The sequence below is a fragment of the Melospiza melodia genome, chromosome 2, assembly GCF_035770615.1.
Source record: "Melospiza melodia melodia isolate bMelMel2 chromosome 2, bMelMel2.pri, whole genome shotgun sequence".
Lineage (NCBI taxonomy): Eukaryota > Metazoa > Chordata > Aves > Passeriformes > Passerellidae > Melospiza > Melospiza melodia.
In genome coordinates, this window is record NC_086195.1 from 14,076,755 (window position 1) to 14,097,128 (window position 20,374).

Consider the following 20,374-nt stretch of genomic DNA (forward strand, 5'->3'; position numbering starts at 1 on the left):
TTTTGAATGGCTCCTCAAAATTATAGGAGATTCTGACTAAAGCCACAGCAAAATAACCTCTACTCCCAATTATTTGTACTGATGCCAGTGGCAGGAAAGGGTGCTTGTTAAGAGGTGGCTCCTTTGCAGCTTTCTAAGTCCCAAGTATTTTTTCCAGCTGTTACTTACAGATAACAGAATACATTTTTCCTTGGGCCTTCAGAGTCACTGAGAAGTGTTAAGCTGCTCACACCATCCAACCTGACTTTGTTCTGCAAACAAAAAAATTGTGTGCCTTCACCCACCTCAAAGACGACCAAGCTTCTCTAACAAGGGACAAAGAATTCAGTCACATGACGTGTTTAGAAATCTTTATTTTCCTCACCATCCTACCTTGTGTGACTTGTGTGTGCTCGGGGGTGACCAAAAGGCAAAAATCCCCCGAGAACAAACTGGCATGAAGTCTGGTTACAGCATTCTGCCACAATTAAATGGTTCTTTTATAACTACTTGGTGGTGAAATTAAATTGACTTTCTTTGTGCTTTTTCCTCCTTCCAGACTCTGACGGCACCTGCTCCATTCGCTGATGAAACAAGCTGTCAGTGCCAAGCACCCCATGAGAAGCTGACCATTGCACAGGCGCGCCGGGGAACGCCAGGTATGTGGAGAGAGCTACACCCACAGGATCAAGGGCACTCCCAAAGCACTGCTTCTTCCATACAAACATCTATTAATGCTTATTTGTGCCTTCTACTCAAAAGCAAAAGCCTAATGTCCAGTGCTGTCAGGTTATGAGGAGAAACCAGCAACTACAGAGCCATGATGTTCTCTAGAAAAATAACAAGAGAAAACATTTCAAGTTAGAGTTTGATGTATTTGTCGATGTTGGTTGGAAGGAAGGCGTACCAGCCCACTCCAGCCAGCCTGAAAATTGTGTTATGTAGTAGCTACCTTCTGGATTCTCATCTCTGGAAAACTCTTCTTTCACTGATGTTCCTGATGATTGCATCAGACCTTTAGTGGCCTTAAAGGTTACTTGCCAATTTCTTTATCTGGGCATCTGTGATTGGACTGGGGAAGCAGGATGATTCCCTATGAAGTCCCAAATGTATCCTTCAGCCCCTGCCCCATATTTGAAGAGATCATTTTTTAGAAGGCTCTGTTGAGTTACTTTACTTATTTAAAATAAGCTTTTAAAGTATGTCCACATTATAGGAGCAAGCTGCAGCTTTCCAGTCAGCTGTGCAAGAATCAGTGCTCCCTCTCCCACAGACCCTTGGATGTCCTGACTGCAGAGACCTCTCTCTGCTGTCACTGAAGCACAGTCCATGGAGGTTTGAGCTCTGTTGATTTCATTTCCACTGTGCTTTTGCTTGGAGGTGGCAAAGCATGTCATTTGAGAAAGCAAGTCCTTTTTCAGTCTGGAGGCTGCTGCTGAAGGTGCCTGTACTGAAAGAGTTATAAGGGTGGTAGCATGAGAAAGAAAAGTTACAGGCTCATTAGAGAGAAGAACTTGGGGAAAGTCTGGAAAAAGTGAAGTAAAAGGTTTGCATAGAGGAGGTAAGCAATTGATTTTTACAGCAGTAAGCTGTGGAAAAAGTCAAGGCAAGAGGGAAGGAAAGGGAAATGATGGGAAAAAATCCATAAGGCATATCTGATTAGAAAGGCAGAGAGAAAAGAACAAGACATATGGTGGAACTCTGAATGAGGCAGAAAGATGACATTTTTGCTAAATTAGAATATGGGGATGATGGATGATAATAAATAGGGTAAGTCTGAGAGAAAACAGCAGAGAGTACAAAGAACAAGTAGTGTGCAGTATCAAAAACTGCAGGTTTACCTGTGGGGCTTTTGAATATCAGAACTGGGGTAAATCTGTGCAATCATCTGATCTGGGAACAAAATGCCATCCAGCAGAATTAAGTGCAACTTGTTTGGGATCTGAAAAATCACTGTTGTGTTTCTTTTTCCACAGTTGACAGACCTGTTAGAGTGTATGCAGATGGAATATTTGACCTCTTCCATGCTGGCCATGCTAGAGCTCTTATGCAAGCCAAAACTCTATTCCCAAATAGCTACTTATTAGTAGGAGGTAAGATCAGAGTTATTTATTGCACTGAATTTTTGCTTCTGTGCTTCACTATCAGAAAGTTATTGCTGTGCTCCCACCCCCAGCTGTTTATACACTATGACTTGAATGCTGCTTTCTCTCAGGGGCTTTCTATAGGTGATTTGCCTTAAATTACATCTTACAATTGCATCAATTAAAGTAAAAGTCAAATTCTGCCCTCAGCAGCACAGGCACAATTCCCATTCTAGTTAAAGCAGGTGCCTGCATGGCTCTGAGCTTAAAATAGCTCCATATGAATAATTTACCTTTTTCAGTTATTTGCTCAAAATTGTTCAAAGTTGGAGATGAGTGAATGAGAGCAACCATTATTTATTTCTGGCTCATTGGTCCCTTTGCCAGCCAGGCACAGACCATGACCTCTGCCTGTCAGGTCCAGACCCAGCCTTCAGCATCATCACAGAAGCTAAGTCTGGCCCATTGTCATTGAAGGCCCAAATGTAGGTCATGAGTGGAATGTCATTTCAGTTCACAGGTGTCCCCAGGCAGGTTACTTTCTTAATCCTTTTTTTTTTTTTTTGGCTAAGAAAATCTTTTCTTGGTGTGTGCCTGGCCACCAGCTGTTCAGCAGTTGGCCTGTGCCAGAGGAGTCACTGGAGGGTGGCTCTTTCCTACCTAGCTGGCTGTGCAAGCCCTGCTCTCATGAAGCCTCAGAAATGTGCAGTTTGGTTCCATTTTCCTTTCACAGCAACCTTCTCAGCAACCTTCATTCAGCTGCTCAAATGCTTTACAGTGAACATGATTGCAACCTTCAGGTACTATAAGGTGCATTGTTTTGCATATTTGTCCCAAACAATTGCAGGGGTGGGAGGTGGAGGGGGAAGACCCAACACAGAGGAAAACCAAAATCTCTTTATAAACACATATTTTAGTTTTATTCAAGTTTATGAAATGTGGCAATTCCCATGGAGCTTCCTGTGAGGTAAAGGACAAGTCCCTTTGTTAGGAAGGAAACATTAAGGAGTCTGTGCTTTCCAGCTGAGCCAGACAACTTGCAGAAGCAGCAAGTGGAAGTGCAAGACTATGAGGTTTAAAAAAAAGGAAGTTATGTACATTTTGTTGTTGTTTTCAAAGGATATGGGGTTGCCCCAGATAAGGGAAGGAGTTTTGGGGCAAATGCCTGACTCCTTTGAAATTCATGGCATAGCTTCACTTTGCCCCTATTTTTGGTGTGAAGGACAAAGCAGCCAGCACTCATCAGCACCTTCTCCCAGCAAGGCACTGTGTGTTAGCTTGTTTAAAAAATGGACACCTTCCCACACCCACATACAATTTGTGCTGCAAAAGCACCAGTGTCATATGTCTTTGTGGGCATCACAACAAACCCGTTCTATATTTCTTGTGAAGACAATTAATTTGGACCTAAGATAACTTTTCTTTTTAAAATGGACATTTATACCTTCCCAAATCAGTTATTAGAGCAGGATGACAGATTCAAAAGAAGTACAGAGAAAGATACTGTGTCTGCATTGTACATGAACAAATAGTAATCAGAAAATAAAATCAAACCTTTCTTCAGAATTCGAGCAAAAATTACTATTTCCCAATAATTTTGGTAGACTTTTTCTTCCAGGAGAGGGTAGCCTAAGGATGTCATAAAGGCTGTAAATAAATACAAATACAGTCTCTGAAGGGATCTTTCTTCTGAAAATGCTTTGATCACCATTAAATTTCTTGTCAGCAGGTATCAAAACTGACATAATGGGACAGAGTAGCATTTTGCTTGCTGAAATTCATACATATGTTATTATGTGGCTTTGAATTTTGCACAAGCTTGAGGGCTATCTAAGCCTTTCTACATTTTTCCTACTTTGAAAGTCCTTAATGACCATCACAGCAAGAACATCCATTTCAGATCTCAGAAAAGACTGCATCTTTGCCAGCACCTTGCCTGATAGGTTGATGTTTTCAAATTAGAAAGAAACAGCAACTGTAGGGTTGCTCTCTCACTTCACTGCAGCACTGGTAATGTTACATTTATCATTTGTCAAGTACATTTACAGACAAAGATCCAAAGGCACAGGTTTGACCTGTGGTGAAGGACAACCACTGGCAACCCAGCTATAAATGGGTATCACATTATTCCATGTGGGGTGTCAAATGACTGTTGTAGCTGTAATGTTGGAAAGAGGTGGTTGTGGAGAAGGTCACTGGTTTTTACACAATGTTATGTGGGTAGAAAGATAATACCTAACTTTTACAGTCCTCTGGTAATGTGGGTCTTGCTGCCCCTCATTTTAAAAGCAGTGACAAAGTATTGGTGCATCCAAAGTTAAAGATGCAGGATTTCTAGACCTTTAACTTTGCTCATTTCACTAGAGCATATGGCTTCTCCCAGTCCTTTCCTTGGGGCTTCCTTCAGCAGTTTCCATTTGAACATGGCACAAGCTTCACTTTTCTTCCTGTGAAGCCTGCTGAACTCAAAGCTAAGCTCAGAGACAGATTCCTACAAAGTTTTCTATGACTTGTTTTCCATCAGGATTTATTTAATGAGAAACAGTCCCACTGTGATTTTGAGCTTTGTTGGCAAATTTACCTTTTAGAGTGTTGTTTACATTAAAAAAAAAGCAGGAAGTGGAGGCCCAGAGAGGCTGAGGGGTCTCCATCTTTGGAAATCCAACCGGAGATGGCCCTGAGCAACCTGCAGTTGACTGTGTTGGGAGGAGGGGGTTTGGATTAGGTGATATCAAGTGGTTTTCCTGCCTCGACCATTTTGTGATACCTGAAGATAGTGAGCACTCTGTGATTGTGCTCACAAAGCATGCTGTTCTTTGATTGCTTTCAAAGCATTGTCCATCACCCCTGTAATATCACAGCCCTTGAAATCTCCACTTAAGAGTGGGATTGGTTTACCTTAGCATGTAAAGGATCCCACCTGAAGTGTCTTAAAATACCATACTTGGCCTCTGGCTGCAGCTCCAGAAAGAGAAAGTTGTCTCATTGTTACACAGTTGTATCTGCCAGCTCCAAGCAGAACTCTTAGATGCATTAGAATGCCCCAAAAATTGCTAAGTTAATAACTAAGTGCTTAATGGATTTACCTAGTATAGTCACTCCTGATCATGCTAATTTTACTGAATGTGGAGCCATTTTGCTCATACTTCTATATTTTAGTTTGCAGTGATGATTTAACTCATAAATTCAAAGGCTTCACTGTGATGAATGAAACGGAGAGATACGAAGCCCTCAGACACTGTCGTTACGTGGATGAGGTCATCAGAGATGCACCCTGGACACTGACACCTGAGTTCCTTGAAAAACATAAGGTACATTTGTTCCCTTATCTCTCCCTTCCCCTTTGTAGACTGACAGTTGAGAATGAGCAAGTCTGAAATCCTACTAGGGGGAGCAAATTATTTTATTCAGTTAATTCCAGTCACTGAAATTAGGTACCTAGCATTCCTTGCCTCCGTCTCTGTCAGAAAACATGATGTTTATTTTGCCTTTTTTTCTCAATATGCTGAGATGATTTCTCTACTGGGATTTTTGAAAGATAAAATAACACTGAAAAAATTACTGATAAATTGACTTTCAGAAAAGGAGAGAGTATACCAGGAAAGTTGTTACGTAGTGACTGAAGTCCTAAATTAAAGGCATGTTTCTTATTAATGGCAACAGGTGCAATATGTAAAAATACCGTGTGCCCTCTAAAAGGCAGGATAGAGTGTTTTACATGCTATTGATTGCCTTGCAACACATATGAATCTTAACAAAAGCATAATTAAGTAGGATGTATTTTAGTGTCTACATCACTGGGTGACAGAAGGACAGCATGACAGTACTAGGTGTACATGTATATATGCACAGCTCTAAGGACCCAGAATCAATTATCCGGCCTCCATGGTTTTGAAAGCCAAGGCTTCACCACTTGCTTTTGCACTATGAATAAAAGCAGGAGCCTGTGTCTTGGGTTTTGTACTGCACATCACACTGAGCCAATCAGAGTGATGTGGTAGTGGCAGTGCTTTTGGAGAGAAGATTTCTGTTTTTTTATAATTGATCGTACAACACAGCAGTTGCTGGCCCAAATCTAGTACAATACACTAGGTGATGGCTTTAGGATGAGAATGTCAAAAGCAAGTTAGCTGAAGTCAAGAAAAAGATAACAATCCCCCAGTGAACCAAAATTTGGTGATGGTGATGTAATTCTTCTGTTCCCTGGCAGATTGACTTCGTAGCACACGATGACATCCCCTACTCTTCCGCTGGATCGGATGACGTATACAAACACATCAAGGAGGCAGGTAAGGGCAACTTCACATTTTTAGCACCTTCTTTTTTAGCCTCAGCTGAAATTCTTATACTGCCTTTTAACCAGAACTTCTGGGAGAGAAGCAGTAGAGGTAATATCACATTGTCTTACACCCTCACCCTAATGGTAGGTACTGCTGAGTTGAGCAGAAAGAAAACCTCAGAGGACATCCTTGGCTGAATTCCTGCCATAACCCCAAGGAAACCATTCAGATCTAGCACAAAACAGACCCATCTGCATTTTTAAAACAGTTTCATAGTGCTTCACTAAGAATTTTGAATGGATGAAAATGAGTTCAGTTCCCACAGCAGCCCAGCCAACTTTAGTCAGTTCTTGATAACCACAAACTGACACCTCCTTGATATATCCCAGTCCTGAATATGGGCAAGCACAGGCAACCTTCAGAGCCATTAGGATCCACTTGCACTGAGGGTTCTTTTCATTACACTGGCAGAGGGTTTAAATCAGTATCAGAGTTATTAATTTCCATTACCATTTAGCAGTTTGGTTGACTGCCATATTATACTGAAAATGAAGATGCTGAACTCATTAGGAATTTGTGTCTTTTCAGTTCAAGGAAGATGAATTAAATTTGAGGAGATAACATTAAGCCACTGCTTGCCAGTAGTACCTATCCTAACAGTGGAAGGAGGAGGAACAAACCACATCCTTCTTCTGCTGCTCCCTGGAGATGCTGCTTTGAGCCCTGGCAAATCCAGCCTCTCTGTTCTGCATAGACATGTATATTGGAGGCTTGAAAAAATTCCAGAGCAATCTGCCTGATGGTATTATGCCATGCAAAGTGACCTCAAACTATACTATGACAGCTATAGAGCAGCTATTGACCTGAGCTGAGGGAATAAGCTTTTTATAGCAGCACTTCTTGATCTTTTTCCACTTGTGAACCTCCCTGTGGTTATCAGACTCACAGCCCTCCTTTGGGAATGGCTGTTCTATAGTTTCAGAGCCAACACCAGCTTCCTTCAGTAGGCAGTGAAAAAAGGCTCCTCTGGTAAGAATGGGTCACCAAGAGACATACTGCACATGTGCTGGACAGGCAGCTATTTTACTTTTCTTCTCTAAGGTGCTGAGTGCACAGGACAGCACAACAGGAACTCTTGGTGTCACTGGATCATTACCAGACTTGGTGTGAGAGTGCCCAAACCTGGCACTCCCTTCTCTGCTGTCACTGAGCACAGGCACAGTGCACACACAACCCCATGAGAAACTCAAAGCTGGCAGAAGAGAGTGCAGGCTTGCAGCTTTAGGGAGCTGTGATCCAATGTGTCTGTCACCACAAGATACCAGAGGAGCATCTTGGGAATAATGTTAACTTACTTGTGATGAGTTTTGAGACCTAGTGCTGTAATAGTCCCTAATGCTCCAGAGCAGCATTATTACAATAATGAATTTCCCCTTTCTCCCAGAGGTTTTGTGTGAAATAGACCATTTGCACATTTTTCTGTAGTTCCAGTACTCCCATTTTCCCACATCAGGTTGTTGGAGAGCAGAAAAGTGGATGAGAACCAGGGAGCTCCTTGGGTAGATTCTCATGGGCTCCCAATTCCCCACTACCTTCAGTGGATGGGAGGGCATATGGGCAGTGGTCAGCTGGGTGACAGTGCAATGACTGAAGTTGTGCACATCTGTGAGCAATTGGCTTGGAAAACATGGATCAGTCCAGCACATGGAGCAGATGAAAGCAAAGTCAGTGACTAAGGGTAATGTCCACCTACAGTTCCACTTTCAGCTTAAGAAAGGTGGGGCTTGGATTTTGTCCATGTGTTTGTGTAACTCTAATCTATAAAGGTTTCTGGCTCAAAGTGGGTTTCATTGCTTCCAAAAATAGTTTCCTGAGTGACTGGTGGAAGCCTGAAAAGCAAGTCAGGAAAACATGTCTGCTCATGATTAAAGTAATCTGTTTTTTTAGCAGAGTATTAATTAGAGATCAGAAGGAAAAAATATCACATAGCATTTAGTCACAAGAGGCTGCTAAGCTTCTTGATTCTTTCTCTGAGTCTTTTTCCAGCCCTGTAAAATTAAGTACCAATACCTGCTTACTTTAAGTGAACATGTGAGGATTAATTTGCCAGGAGCTATAACACCATTTTAAGACAAAGCACTGCTTTCTTTTCCCAAACCATCGCCAGTCTTCTCCCTCTCTTTCATCAGCAGCTTCACGTTGCAATTACATATAAGTGAGAGTAGTAATTTTTTTTGTAGCTCTAAATAACTACTAAACCAAGGTGTGCCTGAACTCTGCTACTATTGCATTTGTGAATTGCATTAACAGTTTAGGTGCTCCTGCTTTGGTGGGGAGCTGTTAGAAAGCCACATATATCTCAGTTGTGTTGAGGAAAACATGAGCAGTATTGATAAATGGCCAGTTTTCTTAGGGACTGATTTGTCAGAGCAGGGAGGATGGTTATGCAGCCACTGGCATGGCTGGATGGGCATGGAACACTACACTTCACACACATGACACTTCATCTTTCTGATACAAACCACTGGCACCTCCAGGGTGTTTTCCATTCACTGTAATACATCTTTTTCCTGGCTTTTGTCAAGGCCAGAGGCTAGTCTGTTCTACTCAGCAGAACAGAGACTGTCAGGTGATGCAGCGCAGAAGTGGAAATAAAGGAAAGGAGCAAACTTCCCTGCTCCTTTATATAACATTAAATAAGGGCTGTGCTTGTGGAAAGAACTGCTCAGTGAATTGGCCCCAGCTGTGAATTTTGGCCTTCCTGGCTCAGGAGCCCCTGCCAGTCTAATAACTTCCACATCACAGCTGACAGTGTACAGAGGGCAATTTTTAGTCTTTCTAAAGACTTGAGAGAAAAATGAGTAGTATAGCAACCTTGTCTTCCCCAAATTCACACAGAAACAACAGGAGAGAACTCAGAATGAGGCAGAATTGCAAACCTCTTACCTTTGTCAGGCATTTTGATGCTCCTCCTCAGCTATCTGCCACAGTGGCTGGTCCTGCCAAGCTTTATCAGCAGGCTCTCTTTTCCCACTTTGCTCAGGAATGTTTGTACCTACGCAGAGAACCGAAGGCATCTCCACGTCGGACATCATCACGCGCATCGTGCGCGACTACGACGTGTACGCGCGGCGCAACCTGCAGCGAGGCTACACCGCCAAGGAGCTCAACGTCAGCTTCATCAATGTGAGTGCCTCATCACCTCTGCTCCTCAAACACTCTCTGCTAGCACCCTCCATGCAAAGGAAAGGTTAAGAAATTACATCTTCCTCATGCTGCTTTTAAAAGAGCTGGAAAGAATTTAAAAGACACTGGTAAGCTGAGGGTAGTTTTAATTGCTCCTATTAATTAGCAGCTTAGTTTTCATCTTACACTTTTAACAAAGCTGCTGCTCCCCTTTCTTCCTTGAGCTGTAGGTGACAATGACACACTAGGAAGGAGCCCACCCTCCCACCAGAAGCTGCTCAACCATTCACCCAAGACATGATTTCTTTCTATATTCCTATTCCAAGAAGGCAGCACAGAGAGCATGGATTTTGAGATCCAAAGTTTCTCTACAATGTGATAGGATTAAAAAAACCAACAAAACAAAAATGCTTAAATTACTAGGGAAAGCTAAAATGGTTTTCAAAAGACAAGGAAATATGCTAAGAAGCTAGTACATTAATGATGCTGCTGTAGAGCTCAGAAACCACAATGGCAGGAGAGCCATGTGGTGGCTCAGATTATTCATCTTCCACATACAGACCTGAGAAGTAAACACTTTATGGAAATTAGACTTTACCTTCCTTCATTTTCTGTTTCAAGTCTTGACTTAAGACCTCAAGATAACCCACATAACTGAGAACTCTGTTGTGATCTCTGAGATGGCTCACAGCAGGACTTCCCACCTCCCTCCCTGGAGCCTGGAAACCCCCTTGTGAACGACTGAATTGTGTCATTTCATTAGAGTTTATCTCTTTCTTATTTTGAAGTCTGAAGATAAACCCCAGATCACAGGGCATAAATATTTATTTCACTGTGCTTTTTTTGAAAGTCTTCTACACCTTTAAAAAATCTTGCTTGTAAGTACTCCACTCAGAAGGATCACTGTTGCAAATATCCATTAAAATAAGGCATGTTGGATGCCTTGAAGATTCTCAAATTTATCCTAGAGCAGCTGTGAGGTTAAGATACTGTTGTATAAGTCATGCTTGCCCCCATCTCAGACACTGATGTCTCCTAAATAATCTCCTAGCATGATTGTTTAGTTTGCAGTAATTTAAATGCAGAAGTACTGATTTGTACTGGAGTCTGTTCATCTCAAAATGAAACCCCCAGGATTTCACAAGAGCACTGGTCTTGTTTGCAGAAGGGCACTGGTTTCCTCATTAAAGGGCTGATCACCCTTTAGGTACAGAGGAAGTGAGGTTTCTTTGGACCTTGGGGATTTTGTTTGTGCTTGTGGCTTGCAAAGACAGTTCCTCTGGTGATTTGTGAGCTAGAATAAACCCCATTTCAGTGCTTGTTTTTTTTTAAATAAATCCAAGTGGCCATTAAATGGAGTTAACAGAAAATTAAAAGCCAATAGTGATCTGTGCTTCTACACAGTGATCTGTGCTTCTACACAGACCACCACACCTTCAAGAGCACAGCCTTGCTTATTTGCTTGTATGAAAAATTTGTGGAGCACACAAGCATTTCAAGACAAAAGCTCTTTATTCCTGAAGTATTTCAGAAGCTTTTTCCAGGAGCTCCCTAATATTATCTTCTCTCTCTCTTTTTTTCTGTGTGACTTAGCAATTAGGAGTTCTCTCCTTTCTGTGAAGTTTGCTGGCCACAAGCCATTGGCCTACACACATCTCTGTTGCAGCCAGAAGCTCCTGTATTAGCCAGGCTCAGAATTTATGAGAGTTTTCCTTCTGCTCTGCAGAAATCCACCCAAGGAGACATTTTAGTCCAAGTAGACATCCAGGCTGGCAAGTCAGCAGCATTTGCTAGGAAACATAGGGAGATTTACCTTTTGCCTACTCCTAAGTTTGAGCTGTTAATTTCCCACTCATATCCTTCACAAGATTCTTATCAATTTCAAAGTACATTCAGTTTGAAAATACAGAAAGATTCATGTAGTGGATTAAACACAGTAATCACACAAGAAACCTTTTCAATATGTACCTTCTGCATTTCATTCCACAAATGTTAAACTTGCATTTATAAAAATAAAGTGGGAATAGCTAACCAAGGCCATATGTATTAAGATGCATTAGTGCAATTTTTTTTTCTTCTCAGCTGTGTGTGGCTAATTATTTCTGAGTTTTTCATTAATCTTTGACACTTTTAAAACAGGAGAAGAAATATCGCTTTCAAAACCAAGTGGACAAAATGAAAGAAAAAGTCAAGAATGTGGAGGAAAAGTCAAAAGAATTCGTTTACAAGGTGGAAGAGAAGAGCCATGACCTCATTCAGAAATGGGAAGAAAAGTCCAGGGAATTTATTGGCAACTTTTTAGAGCTGTTTGGACCTGATGGAGCTTGGGTAGGTATTCTGCCATCCCAGGAAGTCTGAGTGGTTTTATTTCTCCTCTCTAACACAGGTGAAGAGCAGATACTTTTGCTGCAGACTTTGTCTCAAAAGGCAGCACAGCAGGGTAATGGCAAACCTGGCTGCTGAAGCCATTAAGCAGGATTTGCTTCTTCTGGCTGTTGCTTGTTTGGGATATCTGTATTTTGTGAAGGTGTGATGATGAATTTAAGACTGCATTCAGCAGAGCTGCATCACAGCACCACACAAGCAAACAGGCCAATACAGTCTGTTGGCCCTGTTAGCATTAAATGGAACCACTCCTACATCAGGGATCTTCAGTGGAGGTAGTGAGGAAAAACAGGACCATTGGAAAGGTTTTCAGTAGTTCTCTTCCTGGTCTGTATGCAGCAGTAGATTATAATTTTCTAACTTCAAAAACTACTGATAAAAATTCCAAGAAGTTATTTTACTTGTCGAGTTCAGGCTCATCTAACTGACAGCAGGGAAGGTTCAGGTGGGACTGTAGCACTTCCAAAGCTCTTCTTGGTATGTTGGTATGTATTCAAATGGCTGCCTTCAGAGAGCCATTTACTAAAGCTGTAAGTGCCTTGGAAAGGCAGTTCAGAATTTGCAACAGCATCTTTCAGGAGAGAAACCTGCTCAGACCAAACTCATGCACTGAGTGGTGAGCTGGTGACACTTCAGAGCCCCAAAAGAGTCCTGGCCCCCATCTGTCAGTTCTGATAGCTTGCCAAACCTCAAGAAGCTTTGTTTGCTTGTATGACTTTTCTTTGCTGCATTGAAAGCAGTAACAAAGCTGAAATTGAATGTAGAGTTTGTCTGTGTTGGGATGAAAGCCCAGACCCTCCAGTGCAGGCACCATCTCAGACACTGCTCTGGTTGCAAACTCTGGGTGAAAAAGGCACCTTCTGCTGGAAGGAACTCGGCAGGGATTTTGTTTGTAAACAAACACATAGAAGAGTCACAAAGCTTTTGTGAATTAAGTAGCTCCCATCAGTGCTGTGTCACCCCTCAGTGCTACCAAGTCAAGCAGTGCCTGCCTCCTACTGGAGTTCTCATCTTTGCACTGACTTGCCATGTTGATTACCACTCAGTTGAGAAAAACCCAAAATTAGGCTGTGAAGGCTTCAGGACAGAGACTGTCATCATACAGGTACTTCTGTTACCCAAAGGCAGTGATCACTGACCAACACAGGCCCCAGCCACACCAGCAGTGAGCTTAGAACAGATTGTTCATTGGCACTGGCATGTTCCTGGGGGAGGGCAAGAAGGCAGCTCTTCCGATGAAAGGCCCAGGTTTACCTGCATTGTCCACATCCACATGAAGATTCCTCTGAGAGTTGTTGCCCATAGAGCTTGGTGTGTGTTCCCCATGTGAGATGGGCCTTTGGCCATATGTGCTGGATAACCAAAGCTGATGCTAACAGAGTATGTGGAATTCACAGGAGGTGAGATGAGTTTAGCTGTGCAGAGACAGGGAAGGAGTTCAAAAGCATTGATCCTATTTCCTGGCTCTGCCCACTCAACAGTGCATGCTAATGGCATTTTTAAAAACCTTTGTTGATAAAACATTTTACCAAATTGAATTAAGGAAAAGGTGCTCTGCATATGTCTTTTAAAATTAGAAACTCTTGTTTCCTGAGCAAGTGTTTGACCACAGAGTAGGAAGTCTGGCACAATCACAGGGACCTTTGCTAAGAACAAGAGGAGTGAAATCTCTTCACAGTGTTGTAGGAAAAGCATCAGTGACAGCAAGCTGAGAGGTGGTGTAGCTTTTTTAAAATCAGTTTGAGCCTTGGCAACAGGAAAGACTTTAAAAAAAATGATAACTTACTATTACTGTCAAAACTGTTATTAATGCTAATTTGCCTTATCACTGTTAGTTAGCAGTTGCTTTTAATGTTGACATTAAAAGTACAGGAATCGTTATGGGCATGCTGGATTCCTAGATCAGTAATTTGCATGCCATTAATATGCTATTATTATTTCACAAATAATTATTATAATATACTTTATGCTAGCATCAATTTTCTAAAAGTAAGGGCTATGTAACCCACAGAAAAATGCCTGCTCGTGAAAGAGGTCAAGATGTCAGTTTTCAGATGTCTGGATGTCTGTAATTCATTGGCAATTTTGCCCACCTGTGCAATCCCCCTGTGCATATGTTTTCTGCAAGAGAGTCAGAGAGGTCAGAAACAATGATTAGTGTGGCATGAAACTTGTCTGTGATGTGAGACAGGACCACCACACAGTCTGGCACACAGGGCCTGATGGCAGAGACACCACTCCAGGGTGCAGGAATCCATTCCAGCTGCTCTCAGACATGTACAACAGGCACCTACAGCTGAGGGCAGAGGAGAGAAAGCACAGCTCACAGGGCAGGGTTTCTGTGCCAGACATTCGCAAATGTCCCTTCAGACATTCATAAGTGTCCCTTCAAGGGGCTGGCTTCCCCCTGCTCAGCACACAGGGATGCTTGGGGAAGGTTACCTTCCAAACAGCTGACACACCTCAGACATCATCAGGGGCTCAGGTAAGACAGGTTGCAGCTGGAACCTGGGGATGGTGTTTAGGCCACACCACCTGTCTGCAGATTGGACCTGAAGTGGCCTTGGAACAATCAGCAGCTCAAAAGGGGACACCCAGCTGGCACTTGCTTTGTAAAGCAAAGGGGTATCAACATCCAGGCAGTAAAATTCCGAAACAGGCAAAATATTTATTCCCAGTAGCGAGTTTGCCAACAACAAACCCTGAACTGGTTGGGTGTACCTGAACTTGCTTGAGTCAAGGCTTTGAAATCATTTCCCTATCTGGAAATCCTACCTACCTGAATTGGTAAAGGACCACAGTGCATCCAGCCTTGTCTCACCCTCCAGCACTCCTAGGAAGCCATTAACACTTGTTCTACTTCTTCAGCACCCAATGGCCCAAGGAGCTCCTTGCCTGCAAAGGGCATGGCTTACTGACCCTGCTAGGGCACAGCTGGAGAGAAAGGTGTTCTGAGGCAGGTGAGTGACACCACCTCCTCCTCCTGCAGAGCTGTGCTTTTAGCCAGCAGCCTGCCGGTTCCAGCTCTAATGCAGGAGGCAACGTGGAGGGGCTGGGCCTTGCCCTGCTCAAGGTGTGAGTGCATCAGTTTGTTCAGCAACAAACTCTTCACTGAAGGCCTGGGAAGCAGGTGTCCTACAGCCTGGCTGAGGAACTTAGCAAGAAGGTGGGATTCTCCTTTCCAGACCTGGCCTCTGTCACTAAGGCACAGTCAATACTCCACATGGGATGGTGCAGGCCAGGCCAGCCTGGGGCGCTTGGATGTCCTCCAGCACTGCCACCACATCACCACAAAGCGCTGCTGTGCCACTGAGTCATTAGAAGAACAACTGTTTGACAACAGAAGGCAATCAAAGTATTTTGAGTGGCCAGGAAAAATATATTTTGTATCAAACATGGGGTTCTTTTTTTGTTGGGAATTTTCTTCAGTGAGAGGGTGAAACAAGCCAACAGAACCTCACATTTCTGTGATCTCAAGAGAAATTTTCGACCCCTACCACTGAATTATAAACAGGCTCTGGGGCTTTGCCAGCTCTGGTGACATCCTTGCTGCTCTCAGCTGCAGAAATCCTCCCCCATCCAAATGCTTCCTGGCACCATTTATCAGGAGCAACCACCATCTGCTAATTATTGAGATTTTAGAAGTCTTGACTAATTTGGACCTAGCAGTAGTGCAGGGTAGGTAACACACCATGGGGTTTTTGCTCAAGAGCCTTGAGAAGTAGCTCCAGGCAGGAACTGTTCTGCCACTCTGCACTGCAGTGAAATGCAGGCTCTAAGTCAATAAAGGCTAATGTGATGAAGATGTAAATTAGGAGAGGGAGCTCACAGAGGAACAGCTAAGTTCAGTATTTGTGCTTGATTTTTAAGCCCTGGGATTTAGCAAACACCCAGAAACCTGAGGGGTAAATCAGCATCTGCCTCTCTGCTGGCAGGGAATACTGAGTTTCAAAGAGGAGGAGAAAGAGCAAGATGAGCACCCAGATACTGTCAGCACAGGGCAGAGTCACTGCAGAGGGAAGGGGAATAGGAACAGGATGAAAATTGGGCAACTGCAAGCTGGATCTCAGCTAAAACAGGCAAAGCCACACATTCTGCACAAGAATTTTCCTCTCAGACCTGAGTGGTAACTTAACTTTGTCGGGGCTGGATCTTCCTTTCAGCCGAGCATCGCCTGTGACTCAACTGCCGGTCCTGCAGCCAAGGTTGAGGCCTCTTACCCCCCATGCCCAGGAGGAGCAGCAGGGCACTCGGATTTGGCACTCCCCATGTGAAGTCTGCAGCAGCTGCACAGCACACACCACGTCTTCCATAACCCAGCGTGACGCAAGGCCACATTGCTGCTAAAGAGTAGAGGCACTTGCCTTAGTGTAGCAGATTGCTTGGCTGCAGAGGTGGCTCTTCCACCCCACCAACTCTGGCAGGCCTCCACTCAGCTTTCCAAAGCAAAAGTGACAATAAAGCTCCAAGCAAAACATAGAGCCTGCAAGTGTTTTCTCTTTTCAACAGACACCCAAATTGTGACATTCCCAACCTCAGTTTAGGGGTTTGGGTCGTGCCTGCTCTGGGCAGCTGAGGAAGTGGCTGCCAGCACCTGGCAGGCACCAGGCTGTCTCCCTTAAGAAGGGACGGAGGAACAAAGGCTGGGAAAGCCAAGAAGCTCAGGAGGAGAGGGCTGGTCCTTCCCAACATTCTAGAAGGAAAAGGCTGTGGGAACTGGAATATTGGGTGTTCAGGCAGAAAAGTGACCTTTGGAGATGAGAGTGTGACCAATACGTGCAAAACCCACAAAGGGAGTGCCCCGTGTGTGGCTCAGGCCAGTACACACGGTGTTCCCACACTGGGGGTGGCCCAGCTGAGGTAAAAGCTTGCATGCCAGGACCAGGTTATCATGAGCACAGCGGAGCAAACCAGCCACGCTCCGGGGCTCTGGCTCCCTGCTCGCTCCCCGGTGAGAGACACAGTGCAGCCCCTGCCTGCCCCAGCCTCCCCTCTGTGCAGTACTCACAGAGCATCTTCTCACTTTGCTTTTGCAGAAGCAGATGTTCCAGGAACGAAGCGGCCGAATGCTCCAGGCTTTTTCTCCCCGGCAGAGCCCCAACAGCAGTCCTACGCGAGGCCGCTCGCCGTCCCGCTCGCCATCTCCACCCTGGGTCATCAATAAGACCTCCCCTCCCTCTTCTCCAAAAGCTGCCTCTGCCTCCCTCAGCAGCATGAGCGAGGGAGATGAGGATGAAAAATAAAATATATATTTTTTTAACCATGAGACAGAAGAACAAGCTATGAACTCAACCACCGGATGGGGAGAAGCGTGAGGAACACCAGGGGTATCTCTGGCAGCAGGGATCGTGCTCTGGGAGATGTCAAAAATGAACTGGAGCACAGCAAGGGAGATCTCAGGAAGAGCTTATCCCATCCCCACTCCCTCGCGGTGCTGGAGGCCCAGCCAGCAGCACTTGCCAGGCACAGCCCCAGGGACTGGCAGAAAACCACACCCATGTGCAATTCCTGCCCCTGTCCTGCTGCTTTCCAGCTGCTGCTCCAGGCACCGAGGGGGGCTGGCAGGAGCAGCCCAGCTGGCTCCTGATCCAGACCCAGCACACAGGGAAGTGCTGGCTGCAGCCTGCAGAGAGAGAAGATGCAGTTGTACCCTGCTGACCTTGAGCTCTTCTGGCACATGAAGGAATGGCATTGCTGCAGCAAATACGTTGAGAAACTGGGAATAAAGTTGGGGTTTTTTTCTTTTTGAATAACATCTACCCCAGAGCCCAAATCATGCACTGAAATGAAGAGATCTCCAGGCGAGTTGGTGGAAATCCATTTAACATATTCAGTGCTGCTTGTTGACCAAGCCTCTGTGTGGGGTGTAAGGAGTTGGGCTTTTTGCTTTATCAGATCACTCTCCATGTTCCTAGTGCCTGAACAGCTGCCTAATCACTTCTGGTTTGCTCCCTGGCTTTGCACTTTGAAGGCAAGAAAGTAAATGAAAAGACAGCCATAGCTGGAATGTGGTGGTGTAGGAAATAAGACAGTTTGAAGATGCTGATGGTTTTTACTGATGAATTACAAAATATCCCAAGGCCTTTGGACGTGGCCTCCTAGGAAAACCTGCTGCTCCCAGCTATGTATCAGCAAATGACAAGCAAACAGTGCTGTTGTCACATGGCATTCAGCCAGTACAAACTTCTCATCAAACTCCAAACAAGATGTGTTCACAGACACGCTGCCCCTGCAGAGGATCCCAAGGTTATTCCTCTACACTAATATGGAGGAAAAAAATGAAAAAAAAAGAACAAAGAAACTTTTTGAACAGGATTAGGCACAACTGTTTTCTTTCTCTGTCCATGACAGGTGTACAGCCTCAAGCAGAAACACAGGTGAAGCTCTCAGTGCTGATCTTCCTAGCTGGCAAAGCCAGTCCTGCCTGACACCTGGTTCCAGGTTCAGTCCCTCAGCTGACATCTGCTGGGGTGGCTGCAGGAGCTGGCAAGATTCCTGAGCCCTGGGGCTGCCCCACAGCTGCAGGAAACCCCCAGCACTGTGCCACTGATGGGGCTGTGCCACTGAGGCCACTTGGCTCCCCAGCTTGCCTGGCACAGCTGCCTCAGCGCACAGGCGCGTTGGAGGCGCCCCAGCCCAGCAGCAGCTTTGGTGCCAGGCCAGCAGGTGACAGCTGCCACTGTCCCTGTCTCGCAGGCAGCCTGGGCAGGGGGCTGCAGCCACAGCAGCACTCCTGCAGGACACGCTGGCTGCTGGGGGCAGCAGCAGCCAGCATTTGCTGGATCCCTGCACAGGCAGCACAGGAAATGCTGGAGGAGGGAGGGCTCCATGTCTCTCTTGGGAAAAAGCTGAGGGACCGAGATGCCCAAGCACGTGAGGTGGTTGTGCTTGCTGGCAGCAGCACCCCTGGCTGCTGTCCTTACCTCCCTGGGTGACCTGCTCAGTAGGTAGGCACCTTTCCAGATACTCTCCTGGGCAAGTAAATTACAGACCTTGGTACCAGGCACCAAATTAGCCCCCCACTCTGCTCACTCCCTACAGCTTTCATCCCTCCTCCACTACAAGGTGAGTGATTTTTCTTTGGCAGCGTTTTGCTAGACACTTCTCAGACCACCACAAGAGCAAGTACAACATCTCATGCACTTTGTCCTCTGGAGTCAAGTTAGTTCCTTCACAGCTGCAAAAACAGGTGAGCAGGAAATAGGGTGGAATGTGCAAAGGGACAGCCACAGATATTTCAGCTGCCACCAGCTGTGTGCCTGATGGGATGATGCAATTAAGACCTTTCTCAGCCTTAGGCAACCTGTTACTGTAATTTCATACCTGGGATGCACTTGTCAGTTTTTCTGATCCTTTGCAAGTCTTAAGTCTTCCCATCACAAACCACTCCTCCGCCACAGGAACTGTCTGCTCCTACTGGTGCTGTTGATAGACGAGCCATATCCACATGCAATGGAGGTGAGCAAGGATTTGTTGTTCTTGGCTTTTCCCATTGTTTCTTGTTCATTTTAATTCCCTAGCAGTTCCTGTTCAGCAGCCCTTGCTCAGTGGGTTAAGTGGAGACAGCACCACGACTTGTACATGGGAAGCAGAGAAAAACTCACCAGTGACCTGTTCTTAACATAATGTTTCTCAGGGTCACAGGTGGCTACCCAGCAACAAAGCCATATTCTGTACCAGGTGTCTTGTTTGCATTTAGGATATCACTAAGCTGAAGCCTTTGCCCTGCTGGTACATTCATGTGCTGTCTCCTGCAAACCAGACCCTCATGGTGTCTGGACACGTGGAAGACAATTTTGCACTTCTGAGTCATGGTTGGGTTTTCCTTTTCACAAGTATTGCTTTCATTTAGTCCTATTTATCAGGCAAGCTCCACATGAACAATAAAGTGTATGACAGACACAGCTGCCTCTCCCCTTCATTTTACAGCATCTTTGGACAGCTGAACACAACCTGCAGAGGAAACCCCAGTGGTGGCACAGTGACTGTCATCCCCATCCTTGGTAGCCCAGGGCTTTAGGCCCCCACAAAGCCACGAGAGCAGCTCTGCCAACATGTCCAAAAGGCTGCTGCTTGTTCTGCTGCTCTCTGCACTAACAGGATCACCTCTCCTTGCCTTTACCTTGCAGCCAGAAAAGTGTGGGGGAAGGTGAGGAAGTGCTTGCCCCAGCTGGGAAAGTGCAGCATTAGACAGCAGCAGTCTGATACCTTCTTTACCCTGCCCCAGCACAGTGGAATCAGGAGTCAGTATTTTAATTCTTACTTCAAAGTGGAAGCAAGAAATGGTGCTTTTGCAGCCATTCTGGTTCCACTGCTGACAACTATCCCCAGCAGCAAGAGTTGCTCTCGTGGGTGCCAAGATGATGTATGGCTGTGCCAGATGGAAAATGGCAGCAGCAAACATGAGCCACAGGGACAAATCCTCAAATCCTGACACTGGCTTTTGGACTTTCTCTTCCC

The 20,374-nt window shown here is 45.0% G+C and overlaps 1 protein-coding gene across 3 annotated transcripts in view; it reads left to right on the forward strand.

Moving 5' to 3' along the window:
• The window catches only part of PCYT1B (phosphate cytidylyltransferase 1B, choline), a 41,130-nt gene extending 21,314 nt beyond the window's left edge, over window positions 1-19,816 (forward strand). For 2 of the 3 annotated variants that reach the window (XM_063182357.1, XM_063182356.1), the window contains exons 2-8: window positions 539-638; window positions 1,956-2,072; window positions 5,223-5,374; window positions 6,274-6,352; window positions 9,387-9,529; window positions 11,669-11,857; window positions 16,951-19,816. In XM_063182357.1, coding sequence (XP_063038427.1) covers window positions 539-638; window positions 1,956-2,072; window positions 5,223-5,374; window positions 6,274-6,352; window positions 9,387-9,529; window positions 11,669-11,857; window positions 16,951-17,157 — 987 coding nt within the window. In that variant the 3' untranslated portion in view covers window positions 17,158-19,816. Of the gene's footprint in view, window positions 1-538; window positions 639-1,955; window positions 2,073-5,222; window positions 5,375-6,273; window positions 6,353-9,386; window positions 9,530-11,668; window positions 11,858-16,077; window positions 16,394-16,950 lie in introns of those variants that run through there. The other variant, XM_063182364.1, reaches the window with a different exon arrangement.
• Window positions 19,817-20,374: the final 558 nt, after the last annotated feature.